The 20,367-nt window shown below is 37.0% G+C and overlaps 2 protein-coding genes across 13 annotated transcripts; one reads left to right on the forward strand and one right to left on the reverse strand.

Annotated features, from left to right (window-relative positions):
• Nucleotides 1-2,047: 2,047 nt before the first annotated feature.
• On the reverse strand, nt 2,048-7,652 carry LOC136218768 (uncharacterized). Of its 10 annotated transcripts, none has more exons than XM_066005858.1 (9): nt 7,409-7,650; nt 7,187-7,295; nt 6,443-6,559; nt 3,536-3,729; nt 3,351-3,456; nt 3,111-3,258; nt 2,869-3,008; nt 2,614-2,780; nt 2,048-2,534 (listed from the first exon to the last, which is right to left on the reverse strand). In XM_066005858.1, the coding sequence occupies exons 2-9, from the start codon at nt 7,245-7,247 to the stop codon at nt 2,241-2,243; spliced, it is 1,227 nt and encodes a 408-aa protein (XP_065861930.1). In that variant the 5' UTR covers nt 7,248-7,295; nt 7,409-7,650; the 3' UTR covers nt 2,048-2,240. The 10 variants fall into 10 exon arrangements, with proteins under 10 accessions (XP_065861930.1, XP_065861929.1, XP_065861936.1 ...); XM_066005857.1 differs by having other exon boundaries at nt 7,404-7,650; XM_066005864.1 differs by lacking the exon at nt 6,443-6,559 and having other exon boundaries at nt 7,404-7,650.
• A 156-nt stretch (nt 7,653-7,808) lies between these two features.
• Nucleotides 7,809-12,333, forward strand: LOC136218769 (V-type proton ATPase subunit D-like). 3 transcript variants are annotated; one of them, XM_066005868.1, is made up of 3 exons: nt 7,809-7,944; nt 8,100-8,347; nt 11,260-12,333. In XM_066005868.1, exon 3 carries the CDS (start codon nt 11,271-11,273, stop codon nt 12,054-12,056), a length of 786 nt encoding a protein of 261 aa, XP_065861940.1. In that variant the 5' UTR covers nt 7,809-7,944; nt 8,100-8,347; nt 11,260-11,270; the 3' UTR covers nt 12,057-12,333. The 3 variants fall into 3 exon arrangements, with proteins under 3 accessions (XP_065861940.1, XP_065861939.1, XP_065861941.1); XM_066005869.1 differs by lacking the exon at nt 8,100-8,347 and adding an exon at nt 9,179-9,315 and having other exon boundaries at nt 7,851-7,944; XM_066005867.1 differs by lacking the exon at nt 8,100-8,347.
• The last annotated feature ends 8,034 nt before the right edge of the window (nt 12,334-20,367 follow it).

Here is a 20,367-nt window from a genome sequence, read left to right on the forward strand (position 1 = left end):
ATTAAATGTGTGTTATAATTTTTTTTCAGTTATATTAGTTTTATGCTATTTATTAAAGTTAATTGAATGAAATTTGAATGAATACTTACATATTTTTTTATCGTTATATAATTTGTTTTCATTGGCATATTTTGTAAGTTATTTTATTATGTCTATTATATATATATATATATATATATATATATATTTCATTTCTATTGGTTTTAATGTTATTTATTAAAGTTAAATGAATGAAATTTGAATGGATCCTTACATATTTGTTATAAATTTTTTTCAGTTATATTGGTTTTAATACTATTTATTAAAGTTAAATAAAAAGAATTTGAATAGATCCTTACATATTTTTTCTGTTATATAATTTTTTTCTTTGAGATATTTTGTAAGTTATTTTTATATCTATTACTACATCCATTCCCTTATATAAGTTATTATAGGGTATTACACACAAATTAAAAAATATATTGGTTAACTAAAAAAATCTCTCTCATGCTACTATTGGGGAATAAGCATTGGAATATTAAAAACACATGTACCAATACAATTTTTTTTTAATATCTGGACCAAAAAACTAAACTAAAAGTTCTTGGAATCCTAGAAGGACTTATATTTGGGGAAAAAAACGAATTTGATAGACTGATCTAGATAAGGGAATGAAATGAGTAATATAAATATAAATATAAATTTTTTCCAGTAATATTGGTTTTAGTGCTATTTATTAAAGTTAAATGAATGAAATTTGAATGGATTCTTACATATTTTTTTATTGTTCAGATACTTGATTTTTTTCTTTTGTTACAACACAAACACAGAAAAGAAAGAAAGAAAAAAAAAAGAACAAAAAGGATTAAGGAAAAAAAAAGTCCGAGGAAGAGTGATCTCAGCTAGGTCTTCCTGAATGCGCCTAGCAATGTCATTTAAGGAATTTTGATTACTCGGAGAGGAAAATATGTGATATTTTGTCAAATTGATGACACCACAGAATACAATATAATATAGCTCGTTGATGATAAGGATTACAGAAAAGAAAGAAAAAGAAAAAAATAAAAAGGATTAAGGAATGAGAAGCCTGAGGAAGAGTGATCTCAGCTAGGTCTTCCTGAATGCTCCTAGCAATGTCATTTAAGGAATTTTGATTACTCGGAAAGTACGTGATGTTTTGTCAAATTGATGACACCACAGAATACAATATAATACAACTGGCTGATGATAAGGATCACAGAAAGGAAAGAAAAGGAAAAGAACAAAAAGGATTAAAGAATGAGAAGCCTGAGGAAGAGTGATCTCGACTAGGTCTTACTGAATGCTCTTAGCAATGTCATTTAAGGAATTTTGATTACTCAGAGAGGAAAGTACGTGATATTTTATCAAATTGATGACACCACAGAATACAATATAATATAACTGGCTGATGATAAAGATTACAGATTATTTTATATTCATGTTGAAGCATGCCTTTTATGTACCTGATATTGAGAAAATTAGATTTTTAAATGAAAACGAACTATGGACCTAATCTGAGGAATTTATAAGAATGGTAATACCCGAAGGGTAGGAAGTAACCTTCCTAGCCATAATTTCGACATATTTGATCCGCTACTCTCAATAGATGTGAACAAACTTGGTATAAATATCATTGAAAGCATAGCTTCCAACGAAATTGAGAAGATTTGTAGAAAGGTGAGAGACAGGATAAGAGCTCGGAGCTTGGGATAAATGGAATAGCTTCTTTACAATCGCTTTCGACAATCAAAAACCAAATGTCAATCTATCTAAATATCCCTCAAATTTCAACAGTAATGCACAAATATGTGTAATTCAACATAGTGAAAATTGTTAGCAGTGTTCCTATTCGACAAGGACTACAGATTATTTTATATTCATGATGAAGCAAATTATATTATGGATCATACTACGCTTTGCCTTTCATGTAACCTGGTATTGAGGCGATTACATTTTTGAATGGAAATGAACGATACAGAAACAAAATTTACTGTAGGGATGATATTTCCAGTTCTTAAATCTATTTCTATTCTTTTACAAAATAAAATCCAATCAATAAATTCTGATTAAATGATGCTTAAGATCACATTATTTCATTTTGGCCAAAAATTACCACTCCAACATCAATGTCATGTCAATCCCTCATATTTAGCAATTTATTTCATTAAACACATGAATACTATAATTTATCTTTTGTAAAGCCCTGAATGGTTGAATTTCACAGTTCACTCTGGTAATTCTTAATCCTCCTTACTGCTTGCAACATTTACTAGGTACTCATTCAAATGCTGGCCAAAAATCTTGGTAGAAAACGACTCTGTTACATGTCGATGTGCCTCGTTTCCCATAATTTTCGCCATCTGGGTATCTTGAATGAGTTTAGCCATTGCCAGAGAGAAATCTTTAGGAGTGGATTCACAAAGAAATCCTGTAACTCCATCCTTTACTGTTTCCACAGGACCCCCACTGTTGCATGCAATAACGGGCTTATGAGCTGCCATTGCCTCCAGAGGAACAATCCCGAAATGTTCGTCCTACATTCAATTCTATATTTTATCAACAAGATATCCTTAATTTGGTAATTTATGTCATCAGGTAATAATGATATTGCACCTTTGGTGTATAAATGACGCAGAGACATTCAGAAAGAAGAGCATTCCTTTCAGCTGTTGAGCAAGACATTATGAATTTAACCCGATCCATCACCCCTTCTCTTGCTGCTAAGCTTTTCAGCTCCTCCAAGTATTCAACATTCTCTCTCAGCCGTTTATCATATCCACCTGAATCATGAAACAAAGTCAAAAACATGTTGTGAATGAAGCAAGAACAGCCAATTGAGCCAAATAAAGGAGTAGTTAAGGACCTTACCTGCAATAGTCAAAGTGGTATCAGCTAGATTGGAATTTTGAAGAGAATGCTCATCGAGGGTGCGTAGCATAGCAAAGGCTGAAACTGCTAATTCGATGTTCTTTTTCTTTTCATACCGATTTATGGACAGAAAATTCAATCTACACCACATAAGCACAAAAAAACAAAGAGAAATAAACATAACATTTCAAAAGCATGCACATAAATGAAGGATTCATGAGATTTGCAAATATGTTGGTTACTTATAAGAATGTGGTTCCTCAAATTGGTCCACATTTACAGCAGGGTATAGAACAGCTGGTTGAATTCCTCGTGAATGGAGTTGGGTGAATGTCTTGGCAAAGGTAGATGCAGTAAATTTGCTATTAACAAGGATCATATCTGCCATTCCTGCAGGCTCCAAAAGCAATTTGATAACAGTCAGAAACATGGGAGATACAAGTCCTAAAACCTCGTTACAACCTGATAATAGGAAAGCGTACCAGTTGTAATTTCTTCCGCAAAGTCAATGGGTTTCCTATATAACCTCCGGAGAGAGGTAGTGTGTTGAGCTAGTAATAGGTCAGGGAAATGACAATAAAATACAACCTGGATACACAGACCATTCGTGAAATTCCATGTCGTCAAGAGCCTAAAAGCCACAGGTCAACTAGAAAATATATTCTACCTTTGTTGATTTTTTAAGTTTCAACAGGGGGATGACAATAGACACCTGATCTGCCAATATGACATCAAATGATGGATACAGGAACAGCATGCATAGAGCAACAAAAATACACCGCAAATATGCGCATAGTGCATGTAGACGATAAAATATGTGCCGAGGTAGAAAGGAACCATATACACTCACAGGGAAGATACCTGCAAAGGAAATTTAAGTTAATCTCAGTTTGGTACAGCATGTAAATTACTATAAGAACATCATGTAGAGTTATGGAGATGAGAATGGTTCAAGGTCTACATAAGCACAATCGTCACCTCAATTATCACTTCCCTGAAATGTATAAAGGAAAGAAGCTTCTTCTTTTTCTTTAAATAATTTCCACTATTTTTCAATGGAACAGTTCTTTCTTTTACGAGGAATTACCATATAATCCTAAACTCAGCTTTAAGCAGGGTGAACTCGTATAGTTAGTCTTCTGCAACATGCAACTGCAAAGATATGATGAAATACACAAATCATAGAACTGATATCTCATTGATCAATAAAATGCCACTTTTCTCTTCCTCAATCTTTGCAATATGAAATCATGTTTGACGATCCTTCCCTGTTTTCACAAGTACATATTGGTTGAGCCCGTAACATTAATTTCTATAAAATCACAGGATTTTTCAGTAAATTATATTTTCTAAAATTCAAACTGACCAACTTAAAGACCAAGACAAATTAGAATATATTTTTCTAATCCATGAATACAAAACCTCAAACAACATAACCCATATTCTGAAATAATGACAACAAATAAATTAGGCTTAATCTATGTTGCACGGAAACTCTTATACACTAGAGTTTCCGCGTTTCATGTCCGTTTCCGTTCCGTTTCTTTTCCGTTTCCAATACCGTCTCCTAGCTATATTCTTTTAGAAATTGTCATGGAACCGTTTTAGCTAAAAGCTCGAGCTGATAGTTAAGGCCCAATCATATATCTTATATTAATCTCCGACACACCCCCATACGCAAATGCCCATTGGGCTTGCAGCGTGCACAACACAGGCCCATCCCGCCATGTGTTTTATTAATTCCACAAATTAATGAGGTTGCCGGGACTCGAACCCTCGACCGTTTGGTCATAGTGGCTCTGGTAAAAATGTCTCCGAGCTGTTCATTTGTGCCAATGTAGGCTGTAGCAATGATGTTCTCTTCTAGCTTTTCACGAACAAAGTGACAATCTATTTCAATGTGCTTAGTACGTTCATGGAACACTGGATTGGAAGCAATATGAAGCGCTGCTTGATTGTCACACCATAATTTTGCCGGAGTGGTGACGTCGAAACCAAGTTCGAAGAGGAGATGACGAATCCACATAATCTCACACACTGATTGAGACATCGCTCGGTATTCAGATTCTGCACTAGAGCGAGAAACAACATGTTGCTTCTTACTCTTCCAAGAAATTAAATTACCTCCAACAAAAACACAATAACCGGTAGTGGATCTCCTATCATCTTTGTCTCCTGCCCAATCTGCATCGGAGAAACATTCAATCTGGGTATGACCATAATTCTTGTAAAGTAAGCCCCGGCCAGGAGTTCCCTTTAAGTAGCATAAGATCTGTACCAGTGCAGTCCAGTGATCAACAGTGGGAGATGACATAAACTGGCTAACAACACTGACAGAATAGGCAATATCTGGTCTAGTCACTGTAAGATAGTTTAACTTTCCAACCAAGCGCCTATATCTTCCAAGGTCTTCAAAGGGCTCTCCTTCTGATGTGAGATGCGCATTCGGTGTCATAGGTGCACTGCATGGCTTAGCTCCAGATTTTCCAGTTTCGGATAACAAATCAAGAACATATTTTCTTTGAGACAGGAAAATTCCTTTCTTACTTCTTGACACCTCAATTCCTAAGAAGTACTTCAAAGCTCCTAGATCCTTGGTATGAAACTGACCATGGAGAAATGATTTCAAAGACGAGATTCCTGAACTGTCAGTACCTGTAATAACAATATCGTCTACATAGACGACCAAGAGAATGATGCCTGAAGCAGAATGTTTATAAAAGACAGAGTGATCACACTTACACTTCTTCATCCCAAAAACCTCAATTGCTTGACTAAACTTTCCAAACCATGCTCGAGGACTTTGTTTACATGGTATCAGAGCCATGGTTTAATGTTGGGGCTCCCGCTAATATTAGCATCACGCACCAAATGAATTGGGCGTGAGGGGGGCGTGTTAGACATCCCACATTGCTAAATGAGGAAGCTATATGGCTCCTTAAATATGTGAGGCAATCCTCACCATTTGAGGTACCTTTTGGGGTGAGTTAGGCCATTGTTTACAGAAATAAAGTTTCCCGGTGTCAGTTTCCCGGTGTCAGTTTCCGTGCAACATAGGGCTTAATACATACCTTGCCCCTTCAACTTGGCCCCAAACGCCTACTGTCCCCTAAACTTTGAAAACGACATCAAATACATAAAGTGGTAAAAAATTGACCTACTAACTATCTAAACTTGTAAAATTCGTTATTTCTTAATCCTTGCCACTGTAATTTACACATGGCATAGCTGGAATTGAAACACATTTGCCTTGATTTCGTCAAACGATAAAAAGCATGGATGACACAATGCATTGACCATTTACTTTTTTATCTTTATATGAAAATAACTGACACCTCATCATTAGTTTTTTAATTTTCAATTTTTTATTTTGGTGATATTAGATGTCTCGGATGTGCCTGATTATGTTTTCCATTCACTCTCTCTGTCAAGTAGGAAAGGAGGTTAATCTTGTTATTTTAAGCAAGTTCAGGGGTCATTCTGTCGTTTTTAAAGTTTAGGGGGTCAACTGGTGTTTGGGGCCAAGTTGAAAGGGCTGCGTACGTATTGAGCCAACAAATTACAAGTCACTTACCAGAAATAGTTTCTTCAAAGCATCGATTTTTATCATGGTGAGATGTAAAAATATGAACACTATGGCCATGGGAAGCAAGCTCAACAGCCGCATCAACAATTAGTCTTTCGGCTCCACCTAGAGAACATTATAAAACACACTAAAAAAATATAACTGAAAATGATAAGCACAATAGAAGAGGAACATTTATCACATAAGTGACACTACACAACATACAATATGGAAAAGAGGAGAAAAACAACCATTACTTCTAATAGCATAAAGCGTATATTTCATATGAAACAACATGGTTAAAAAAAGAGAGATAGGAAATCCTCCTTTGTGTCTTGTCCAGAATAGAGAATTCCCCAAGGGTCCACATTTCAGAAAAAAAAAAAAAAAACTCAACCGGCCTAAAACTATATTCAGTTTCCAGAACAGAACGAAATTTTGCAGTGAAAGCCTGCAAGTTGCAACCATACATATACAGACTTTTCCTTTCTCCTAGAGTAGAAGCTAGAAATTTGTTGTTCTAAGACGAATGAAGATTCATTATTTTCTTTCTAAATTAGGATCTCATCTCATCCAACAACAAACATTTGAACGCATGTAGATAGTCAATAAGAGAAACCAAAATCTATTATCTTAAGTAATCTCACAGCCTTAATCGAAGTGATAATTTCATTTTTTAAGTTCTATACATGCTAATGATTATTCATATCAACCTTCATAAGAAAAAGGAGACAGAGCTCAAGATAAAGTTACCTATGCCAAGATCAGGATGAATTATTGCGATATTCAACTTTGAGCTCCTTGTTCTCTCCATATTTTTCTCGCTTCTATGAGAATTGCAATACAACTACACCCTTTTCAGCTATAAACAGACAGAAAATTAGCAGTGAATTTCGATACACAATTGTGGTTTAGCAAGAACAATCAAGAAAGGGAAAAAAATGAGAGAGAGAGAGGAGCAAGAAAAAACCTCACTGATAAATGCTGAGCTAAATAAGGCCCTAGCAACGGGACGGAACATCCGAATTAATCAGGCGGTGGAACAATGGATTAAATGGCATCAGCAGGAACAGCCTTGGATTAAAATTAACACCGATGGAGCAAGTAAGGGATCGCTGGGTTACGCTTCAGCCGGAGCCCTGCTACGGGATCATTGTGGTGCCTGAATCAGCGGGTTCGCGGTCAATCTGGGAATCTGCTCAGCATTTGCATCTGAACTGTGGGGAGTACTGCATGGTTTAACCAGCCAAAGACACGGGCCTGGATGGGCCGGGCGAGTACCTAGGCCCGTAAACAGATCTACTTTGGAGGGGGTGGTACAAGATAAGTTGCTAAAATAGAATGGAAAATACTATATTATCCCTGGCAAAAAATGTTATTTTCCTCCTCTGTCCCAATGAACAATATCGACAATCAACAGCTCTTCCCCATTTGTTTCTCACTTGCGAAGCTTCATCTTCATCTTCTATCCCGCTTCTCCAGGCTACCATTTTCTCAGCTCCCTGTTTAAGGTCAGTTTTATTCTTCTGATTCATTATCTTTCTTTCTGATTCTGTATTTGGGTTAAAAGGGTTGCTTTTATTAATTAATCTGATGCTTGATTTCTCCTAATCCTAAATCTGTAAAACCTAATCTAACCTAATTCAAAATGTATTATTTAATGTAGGGGTAAATCTCTATCCAACATACTAAACATATAATAGAAAAGATAATCAGAGTGTTTCTCCTATTGCATGGAAACTCGGAGAAAAAGTTATCACTAATTGTGCTGCTAAAATCAAACCCTATCTCAAGGAAGTATTGCAATCTGAAAACATAGCCAAAGATGATTATGCTTCGGTAGTTGCTTCTTTATATGGGGACAAGTCTCATAATTTTGAGCATGATCATAGCAATGGTTCTGGGGACCATTTGGTATTTTCATTTCTTTTTTCTCTTTAAGTCTAAAATGCAATAGAAATTTACTTTGATTATAATTATTTAGAATTTAAGTATTGCTTTTGTAGAGTTGATGCAGAATTTCTTTGACTGCTGAATGTGAATCCTATCTTTTTGTTTCCATGTTGAACTTCCTAAGACAAATCAGATCCCCTGATTTCTCTGGGCTCATGGAAGATTCAGAAGTGATGGCAGATGTATAGTGCCCGCAACAATTTTAAATCTGACAAGTATCATATTTCTTTGGCAGAACATATATATATATTCAGAAAAACTTGGAAAAGGTTGCTAGCAGGACATGATATTGCTTTGCCTATTAGTTGAAGCTAGCAAATCAAACTATATTTAAACTGTAAAGAAAATAAAATGCCTATGAGAAAACAAGTTCAGTCTTTTAGGATCTATAAAAAATCTTATCTCTATATATGAAAAATGTGTTCTAATCTAATACATATAAGATGGTGTATGTTTTCTGCAAGGGAATGTATTCTTTGTCCTTACATACTTGGCAGACTTCTTACTTTAGGACGGGTACTTCTATTTTATTTTATTGAAGTATAGGTAAACGTTGTTGTCACGGGTTCGAGTCTTAGGAGCGGCCTCTTGCCAAAAAAATTGGCAAGGGAAGGCTTGCCCCCAGTACACCCTTGTGGTGGGACCCCTCCCCGGACCCTCGCTTAGCGGGGACGCGTAGTGCACCGGGCCGCCCTTTATCCCAATCAATTATCCTTATCCCTATCCCCATCAAATACCAAACGCCCCCTTACTTCCATTCTTCTTCCATACCTAATCCTCTGAATCTTCAAGGTATTGTTTCAAGTCTCATCTGCATTCTGAAACTTCCAGTTGTATTTGAAGATTTGACTTCTCAAGTTCTGATCTACTTTAGCTGATTTTCGGCTTTCTAACTTCATCTCATTATCTGCTGCTGCCAATTGGTTCAGGTTAGTTAGCTTCATTTCCCCTTTGGATTAGGCCTTCTGAATTGGGATAGATACCTTTCTTTCCCTACTGAAACTTGAAAACTTTTTCTACTTATTGTTGTATGACAATTTTTTAATAAAATTTGTTGCTTTCTGGACTTGATTACATTGAGCTAATACATGCATGAATAGTGTGTTTGCAGATATTTCTTTTTCAATTTAAGTTGATTTGTCAGTCTCATAATATGTCATTATCTACTGCATAGTAGAGAAGCTTTTTTTCCATAAGAGATTTGGATTGTATTATTGTGTCTATGTGGTTAAGTTGCAGCCCACACTTTTTTTTATTGTTTGGGACACCTTTTGATATTACAATTTCAGTTGAATGTTTGGATTTCTTTTGAGCTTGATCATTTGCACATCATCCTCTCCCAACTTAGGTTTTAATTATTTTTATGATGTTTTTGGTTTGTTCTATATTCTGATAGATTATTAGAAATTAATTGATTCATGGTGCTTTTTGTTTTAACATGATTACCAGTTCAATTACATGTTGTGATCTGCTTCAAAAATGGAAATTCAGTTATATTTATTGATTTTGTATTTTCTTTAATTACTATAGCTGCTTGGTTTTTTAGTTTAATATATTTGCATAGTTTTCAGATTGTTATTAAATAAAAATAAGTTTCAAGCTTTGACAACAAAAAGATCCCAATAATGTCGCCCAAAGCCAAAACTGATGAAACCTAGGAAGCACCGACACTTCTAGGAGGTTAACGTACAAGTTTCGGACACTCCGGGGACACGCACCCGACAGTCCAAAATAAGTATCCCCTCTTTTTCTTTTCTTTTTTAACGGGGACACTTCAGGGCCTTTTAGGGACACAGATTCTAAGTTAATTAAGTAGGGATATAGGGGTAATTTTTAATAATTTTACAAAAAAGAGGGGTTAGTATATACAAAATAAAATAAAACCCTAATAAAGAAAAATCAAAATCTAATGAAAAGAATATTGCAGCCGCCCCATTTTTGGTAGTTTCAATAGCTTGAAGTATCAGATGTTTCTTTTTGATGAATTAGTGACTTATTATGGATGTTATTTATGGTTTATAATCACTAAAATGAATGTTATTTATGATATATATATACATATGTATAAATATAGCGTGTCCCCATCGTACCCGTGTCTCATACTTTAAAAAAAATTCATTTGCCTCACCCGTACCCGTATGAGTACCTGTGTCGGTGCTTCCTAGGATGAAACTAAAACAAAATTTTGGCTCAATCAGTTTGGTTCTTTGAATACCCCAGTTTGCTTTGATCTGAAAGTTTAGATGATTTTGTTTTTCTTTTTTTGTTTATTCAGTTCCGGTTATTGAACCAAATCAACTTCTGCTCACCCCTAGAATTAGATTGGTGAATTTTTTGTATTTTGTATGGAATTAGCTAGGTTTTCCGAGTTCTATTTTCTTAGATCTTGAAATGTGTTGATGCATTCTCAATTTTCTGTTTGTTCTAGTTATTCATCGTTGTACTGACATGTTCAATGAGTTCTATATATTCATTTATTGGTATGTTAATGATTTAGTCTTTTTATGAGAAAGCAACACTAGTTATAATAGAAGACATGACCCTTATATTATTTAATCAGCATACTGTTTTGATGTTTGTTGAAACTCTGATAAGAGGAACAAATTTATGAAGTGTTTATGCCTTATCTAGGAATCAATTGCATCTCAGTGATTTCAATTTGAAATGACAGTTGTGGATTGTGAAACAAATTTAGGATTTAAGTATGAATATGAAAGAGAATTTGGCCTATTAGAGAAGATCTTGTTTGGGTTTGTTAAGGTAGCAGTTTGGGATTGCTCCGACTTCATGTTGATGTTATTAAAACTTGTATGCCCAAGATAATCTCCTTTTTGCATTTATTTGCTGACACATGTTTCTTTCTTTTTGTTTAGATTTTTGAAATATGTCAGGCCAAACTCAACGCTTGAATGTGGTTCCAACTGTTACAATGCTTGCTGTTGTTAAAGCTCGTCTTGTTGGTGCTACAAGAGGTCATGCTCTTCTCAAGAAGAAGAGTGATGCTTTGACTGTGCAGTTCCGTCAAATCCTCAAGAAGATTGTTTCGACAAAAGAATCAATGGGAGAGATTATGAAAACCTCATCATTTGCCCTAACTGAAGCTAAGTATGTTGCTGGTGATAACATCAAGCACGTTGTCCTTGAGAATGTCCAAAATGCCTCACTCAAAGTTCGATCCCGACAAGAGAATGTTGCTGGTGTGAAGCTTCCTAAGTTCGAGTATTTCACTGAAAGTGATACCAGGAATGACCTGACTGGATTGGCTAGAGGTGGCCAACAAGTTCAGGCCTGCCGTGCTGCTTATGTGAAATCAATTGAGCTTCTTGTTGAGCTTGCTTCACTCCAGACATCATTTTTAACACTTGATGAGGCGATAAAGACAACAAATCGCAGGGTTAACGCACTAGAGAATGTTGTAAAGCCGAAACTGGAAAATACAATAAGTTACATTAAGGGAGAGTTGGATGAGCTTGAAAGGGAAGATTTCTTCAGGCTAAAGAAAATCCAAGGGTATAAGAAAAGGGAAATTGAGAGACAACTTGCTTCTGCAAAGCAATTTGCCGAGGAACAGTTTGCAGAAAAAGTCTCTTTGCAGAAAGGAGTTTCATTAAAATCAGCACACAACATGCTGTCTGCAGCCATGGAGAAGGACGAGGATATAATTTTCTGATCTAAAAGTTAGTTTATGTTCTTCCTTAGGATGTGCGGCTTCGGCTTGGTGCTCGGTTTATGCTGAGGGATCTGCAGTTATTTTTAGATGTTGAATAAAAGGCAAAATCTATGGCTCTATTTATTGCTTATATTATTTCATCACTGTATTGGTTTGAAAAAGTTTGTGGAGTCATTGGTTAGTTGGCTCAGCTTATCTGTTGTATGAGTTATAAATTTGTGCATTTTTGCAAAGCTGGATTTGAGCAGATAAAGAAGCTATTTAATTTCAGTATCAAGTATTAGCATCTGCTTATGAGGACGCAATAAATTATATTTGGGTGGTACTTATTAGTAATATTTTGTTTATTATTTTCAATCTTTTAGCGAGAATATCCAGAATTCAAAGATTTTTATTCTTTTATTTCAGTGCGGAGACAATTTCAATTAGTGATAAGGTATCAAGGCCTATGGTTTTTAGGGAAGTATCAGTTTAGGTTCTATGTACAAAATATCACCAATATAGGTTTTAACGTTTAAAAATGGTACCAATTTAGGTCTCGATAACGGAACGAGACACGATGTTAATATTACTCCGTTAAGTTCTGTTAATTATACGTGGAGGGAGAAATAAAAAATTAACGGAGTAATAGGAATGACGTGTTCAATCCGTTTTCGAGGTCTAAATTGATATCATTTTTAAACGTTAAGCCTATATTGGTGCTATTTTGTACGTGAAGCCTAAATTGCGGTGGTTTTCACCTGGTCAGTGACTGACCAAGTAAATTTGGTAAGTCACCGTTAGATTTAAACTTGTCAAAACCATATGGTTGAGATTAAAATAATTGTATGACTTAGATTTACACCTCCTAGATCTAATGGTGATCGACTAATTCACTTGATGAGTTATTGATCAGGTGACAACTACTGGCCCAAATTGATATTTTTTTCAAAACCATAAACCTATTTTAGTACATTATCCCTTTCAATTATTTCCCTTCCAAAAGGTTTCAATTTTTTTAACATAAGAAATAGTTCTTCCGTTTCCAGTTTAGAACTTCAATTTCTTTGAGAGCACGTGCTAGGGGTGCACACAAAAATCTGGAAAACCAAACTGAAACCAAACTGAAAGTAAGGTTAACCGAAACTGATGGACTAGTGTACAGTTTTTAATTTTAAAAATAATGGTTAATGGTTACGGTTTCTTTATTCCAAAAACCGCGGTTAACAGAAACCGAATCTTAATTAAATATTAAAAAAATATAAAAATAAATTTATTTATATTTAGTCCCTATAGTTTTTCATAACTTATTAATCAATCCACTATTTAATTATAAGATCTCTAAATTTCTTCACTTTTAATGGTTTAGTCCTTCTATCAAATATTAGCATAAAATGAGATGAAAATATGTAAATAACTCTCAGTTAATTTGTTATTGTCTCTCTAATTTTTTTTTTTGGTAGGAACATGAAAGAAAAAAAAAAAACAAAAACCTAACCTGAGATTAGCCTAGGGAAGCTAACCCCCACCACGTCCCTCTAAATGGAGTGAAGAAAGAAACGCCGGAGGAGAAGAATAGGTAGTGATCCCCCCCATCTCTTCATGACCAGCAGCCGCCAGACGATCCGCCACCCGGTTCTGCTCTCTAAAGACATGGCTGAAACTGATGGAAACAAAGGAAGAGCAGACTCTCTTAATACCTTTAATCAAATTTTGGCTATTTAAGCAAATAGCGTTATTGTTGGAGATCATTTTGATAGCCTCTTGATTGTCAGATTCCACAAGCAGTTTTTCCACACCCAGTCTCTTAACAAGACTAAGGCCAGAAAAAATGCCCCAAAGCTCAGCTGAAAAGGATGAACCCAAGCCAAGATTTTGAGCAAACCCAGACAACCAAGCACCCCCATCATCTCTCAAGACTCCACCCGCAACAATTTTACCATCAACTAGGCAAGAACCATCAGTATTAAGTTTCACCACTCCTTCCCTAGGTCTTTTCCAGCAAAGGAGGTGGAAAGCCCTTCTCTAGGTATATCTAGCAAGAGAATCCTCTTTGAAGCTATCAATAATATAATATAATTTCTTGGCGAAGAACTCAACCAAGTTAGGGATAATAACCGTTTCTGCTCCAAAGAGCTCCTTATTTCTCCAATTCCACATCTGGTGGCAGATAATTGCAAAGAAGATCTCACCACGCTCCAGGTTAGCCAATAACTTCCCTCTAACACCATCAACAAACCAGTCAAGATTGGAGTGGGAAAAGAAAGCAGCACACATGTGGTTAGGGAGAACTTTCCTCCACACCTCTTTACTTCTAGTACAATCTCTAAGAGCATGGCAAATGGTTTCCTTATGCCCTCTGCATCTACTACAATCACCAGACTCCACCAGATGGCGCCTTTTCCTATCTGAATTAGTTAGCAATCTATCTTTAATACCAAGCCACAAGAAGCTTCTAATTCTGTAAGGAACTTTAAGGGCCCATATAATCTTCCAAATATCAGAGTGAGGACCCTCATCATTGTGGCTAAAGGCCTCAAAGGCAGATTTATAGGTATAGGCTCCATTGTTAGTCAAAGCCCAACAATGAGAATCCCTATCCTCCTCCTTGCTGCTAATCTCCACACCTCTAAATCTCAGAAGAGTATCCAAACTGAAAAAGGATTCAAACTTTGACCAAATCCAATCTCCTTCAGAATCCACCACATCAGCAATCTTCTAGTGGCGAATATTAACAGGGGACGGGGAATTGCAAACCTCTAATAAAGAATTGTCACCAATCCACTTGTCATTCCAGAAGCTGATAGACTTACCATTACCCACAGCCTAACCAATCCTAGAACAGAATTCTGAGAAAACAGAACTGAGGCCTTTCCAGAGAAAAGAACAATTTAAAACTTTTTCTTTTGGACCTCCAAAAATCCTATCTTTTCTATACATTCCGCATAATAAGCGAACCCAAAGAGAAGAAGGAAGTTGCCACATCCTCCAAAGAAGTTTCATTAATAACACTTTGTTATTATCTTTAGCTTGCCTTATCCCCAGGCCCCCTATGTTTTTAGGTTTACAAACCTCCCTCTAAGGAACAAGATGGATTTTCTTACTCCCTTCAGAGTTCCCCCAGAGAAACCGTCGATTAATTTTATCTAGATCATTAAGGACAGGCTCAGGCAGTCTACACGCTTGCATAATATGGTTAGGAACCGCGCAATTGACTGATTGAATAAGAGTTAGACGGCCAGCAAGAGACAAAGTTTTAGCTTTCCAACTTGCACACTTACTAGAAGTTTTATCAAGAGTCTCTTTAAATGAAGCTTTGGAAACTCTATCACTATGGAGGGGGACCCCAAGATACTTACCCAAAGAATTGGTTAAAGGAATACCAGAAATAACGCTCAACTCTTTGCAAGTACTCTTACTCATATTTTTAGAGCACAACATCCTGGATTTTTGGATATTGAGCTTTTGACCAGAAGCAGCACAGAAACAGTTAATGATGTTCATAACCACACCAATTTGCTCCCCATTCCCTTCCACAAAGATCATGACATCATCAGCAAAGAATAAGTGAGTAATAGCGGGACAGAATCTATTGATGGACACCGGATGAAAAGTCCCATTATCAACTGCCTCTTGAATTAGGTGAGTCAACCTTTCCATAGCGATAACAAAAAGAAAAGGGCTCATAGGATCACATTGACGGATACCCCAGGAAAGAGAGAACTCCTCCGACATATCACCATTGATCAAAACCTGAAAAGTAGGAGAAGAAATGCATACCTCAATTAGGCTCCTCCAACTATCCGGGATACCTGCTCTCTTTAGACTATCTAGCAAAAAACTCCAGTTAAGGCGATCATAAGCTTTTTCCAAATCCAGCTTAAGAGCCACAATACCCCTTTTACCCTTTTTGATTTTCATAGAGTGAACCATCTCCTGGGCTATAACCACATTATCCATCATTTGTCTACTAGGAACAAAACTGCCTTGGTTCTGACTAACAATATCTGGAAGAATGCAACGGAGTCTATCCGCCACCATTTTGGTAATAGCTTTATATAACACATTACAAAGACTAATAGGCCTCATTTGTAAGAAAGAAGAAGGACTATCCACTTTCGGAATCAGAACCAGAAGGGTTTTATTAACAAGCCTAATATCCTCAGGATTCCTAAATACACCTTCAATAAACTTATAGATACCTTCCCTCACAGTCTCCCAATGTTTATGATAAAAACCAGTAGGGATGCCATCAATCCCAGGAGCTTTAGTGGCTCCCATACTAAAGACCGCCTGATCAATCTCATCTTTTTCAAAAGGGTGGAAAGCTTTCAGAAACATATCCTCCCCCATCCTGGAGAACGTGGTATTAGACAGGGCTTTATCCAGATCCACATTCTCTTCTTTGAATAAATCTTTATAAAAAGTAAGGGCCAAGTGACGAATATCTTCATCTTTATAGACCCAATCACCATTTAGATCTTTAATAGCATCAATCCTATTTCTCTGCCTTCTGATAATAGTAGAAAGATGGAAAAACCTGGTATTGCGATCCCCATCTTTAATCCAAGCTTTTCTAGCCTTATGAAACCAGAGTAACTCTTCCTACCTAAGCACAGCTTCCAGCTCCTTCTGAAGAGTTCTAAGAAGACCATCCAAACTATGATCAAATCTAGCCTCCAAACTACGATGAATGCCCTCAATTCTACTTAATAATTTGTTCTTTCTCCTAATAATATGACCAAAGGCATTCTTATTCCACCCCAGAACATTCTTTCTAAAGCCCTCAGCTGCTTGTAAGACATTAGAATGAGGTTTCCAATTCTCTTTAACAAAGTTTTTAAATTCAGGATGAGATTCCCAAGCCACCTGATACCTAAAAGGTCTATTCCCTCTAGACCGATGGCCTCGCACCAGCCTAACTAAGATAGGACAGTGATCCGAGTGTCTGAAGGGGAGATTTAAAACAGACACTTCAGGAAGCCTTGCTTGAGCCGACACGTTAGCATAAACTTTGTCAAGACGAACAAAAGTACTATTTCGCTTCCAAGTAAACTTATGACCAGCAGCCCCTAGATCAAAAAGCCCACACAAATCCATACTTTGCTTATGATTGAGGCAACGATTAACATAGTGATTAACACCCCCTCACTGATCACGCATAAGGGCAATATCATTAAAATCTCCAGCCACAAACCAAGACTCTGTCATTCTTACACTCATAGAATAAAGAACCTCCCAAAGCCGTTTCCGATTAGCCAGGATAGGATCATCATAAACAAAGGTAATAAAGAAAGGATTATTACCAGGAAAAATAACACTTTACTATGAATAAACTGTTTATCCATACTAACAATATCAAAATGAATTCGATCTGGCTTCCAAAAAAGCCAAATCCCTCCAGCCCGGCCAGTAGCCTCCGATCTAACACAACTCCAGTTCCTAAACTTTTTAACCACCTCATCTGCTTTAACTCCACTAATCTTAGTTTCCATTAAAACAAAACAAGAAGGGTTAAACTGTTTAATTAAATCTTTAATATGGATGCAGATAGCCTTGCTTGCCGCTCCTCTAACATTCCAAACCAACAAATCCATAGAAAGGAAGACTACTGACCCCACCAAAACCCTAAACCAGGTATTTATTAGGGGCTCCTAAGAGCCTTGCAGAGGTACTAATAGGCCCCCTTTTATCCGATAAGTCCATAGAACTCTGGATACTTTTTTGCTTACCCTTAGGCTTTTTCATACTAATTTTATTTACACCCATTGCCTTCCCAACACTAGGCTCAACACAGGATTTAGGGATACTAACATCTTTATGCTTCTCTTTCACATGTGAAGCATGAGTTTGGGATCCATTCTGGCCTTCACCTTTGGAAACAAAGAGAGGATTAATAGTCTCAACCACATTATTTGTTGGCTCAACAGATTCTAAACCTGGCATACTTTGCTCAATGTGTTCGTCTGACTGGTCAGATTCTTGAGCCTCCACACAATTCAGAGCCCCAAATCTAGACCCTGAAGTAATGACTGAGTCTACCCCAAAACCTTTATTATTTAATGGGCTAATCTTCTCTCTAACAGCAGGATTAAAAATAGAATGAGTCAGAGAAGTTTCGATATTGATGTGAGGAGGACGATTCTGAACAACCGATGGACGTGTCCTTCATCTACCTGACCTTTTAGCAACCATCCAGGGGCCAAAATTCCCCCCATCTCTTTGGAACCCTTCAACTCTTCCTTCCACAACCTCAATAACCTCCTTTAACTCCTTCTCCCTCTTAGGGCACCCCTCAAAAGTATGGCCATACATACCACATTCAAAACAAATATTATGTAATCCTTCATACTCAATAAAGTAAACCTTATTATGAACACAAAATTTTGACAAAAGGGGTTTAGCCAGGTCAATATCAATACATACTCTTGCAAACTTTCCTCTAATAGCCCCTATGATAGTTTTATCCACATGGTGGACCTTGCCAACCAACCCACCTATCTTATTGAGAAAACTTTCATTCTAATATTCGATTGGAAGCCCTGGGAATCTCACCCATGTCAAAATTATGTTCACCGAGCAATCAAGTGGATTAAAATATGGAACCCATGGCGTTAAGGCCAGAACTTGATTAGAAATAATGTACGGACCCCCATTAACCACATCATTAAAATCCTCAGCCCTAGTAAATTTAATTACATAGTAGTCATTTTCCAAGTCAGTAATACTGACTTTCCCTTTTTTTGCCCACTGTGCCTGGATTCTTTGAGCGAAATAATTAAAACTAATTTTTTTACCAAGCACAGTAACAATTAAAGAGAGCTTCCATTTAATCCTAAGAGCATGCTTCTCGGCCGAGGAAAGCCAGATCACTAGACAAAGCGGATCATCTTGATCACCGTCCTCTTCGTCTGACTCAGAATAAACTTCTTCCGATTCCCCCATCAAAACTTCATCCATACAAGGCTCCTCCTCTACCACCCCCATCACCGTATCTTTCCATGAAATTCTCCCTAATTCAATGTTAGAAGAAAATTTATTTGCCAACTCTCCAATAGGATTGAGAGATCCATTCACACCAATCCGATTATTGGAGGACACCGTATTCCCCTGAACATGACCACCACCAAAATGTCCAACCCTACCCGAATCCCCTTCACCCGTCAGGATTCGACCCGTGTTTGCAAACCCTATCGCGGAAGCCTCCGCCTTTACCAACTCCTCCTTACCCGCACCTTCCATTACCTCCTGAATCTCATCAGCGCATAACTCACTCTCCCCACCCGCAAAACCCTCAGCCGCGCCTCCTGCCTGCCGCTGTCCCCTGCCGCCATCATCGATCGACAGCCCCGCCCCCATTGCCACCATCGCTCGTATCTCTCCCCTATTCACCATCGAATCACCCCGCCCCCAACCGACGATCTCCGCTTTCCCTCCTCCCCTATCTTTCCACCCTCCGCGTCGCCCACCCCGACATCACCCAAGCCTTCTCCCCTCACCGCCCTAGCCGCCAGATCACCTTCTCCACCAGCCGCCTCCCCCCTTTCCCTAGATCTATCCCTCACCCTTTTCACCATAAACCCTAGCAGAGAGAGAGAGAGAGAAATATTAAAACTTTTTATTGTCTCTCTAATTTCAGTTTATGCCACTTTTTTTTCTTTTATGTTTCTGGATGTAGAAACAATGATAAAAATTTTATTACTTGTTTTTCAAAACTTTATAGCCAGAAGTTTTATTAGAGGCATTTTGCCTTTTATTTATTTATTTAATTGTTCTTTAGCATATTTTTAGACGGAGATTTGATATATGGACTAAACAATTTAACGGAATTAAAACTGAGGGATCATAATGCACATACATCTCCCTCTCCGCAGTTAATCTCTTCAACTCGCCATTGACCCGCCGTCTCCCTCACAATAAAAATTAGAATTCTCTTATTATTTTTATTTTTATTTACTAATGGTTAGAAACCGAAATAAAAGGTTAACCGACCGAAATAATTGGTTAACCGATTAGTGGTTAACCGAATTTAATGGACTAGTGTATGGTTAGTGTTTTTAAAAAACCGATTAAATTGTTAACCGACCGAATTGACCTTAATGGACTGGTTAACCGACCACATGTACTCCTAGCTAGAGTGATACAATTGTCAAAAACAAAGTAAGCATAGCCTAACCCCTGAAGTTTTTGTTTAGTAAACTTTTAAAAGAAACTTTTCCTAAAAGAACTTCAATGTCTTTGAGAGCACGTGCTAGAGGGATACAATTGTCAATTTAAGACAAAATGATAAAGGGTTGATCGAATTGCAATTTGGTCCAACATCGAATTAGAT

Source organism: Euphorbia lathyris, chromosome 2, assembly GCF_963576675.1.
Source record: "Euphorbia lathyris chromosome 2, ddEupLath1.1, whole genome shotgun sequence".
Classification (NCBI taxonomy): Eukaryota; Viridiplantae; Streptophyta; class Magnoliopsida; order Malpighiales; family Euphorbiaceae; genus Euphorbia; species Euphorbia lathyris.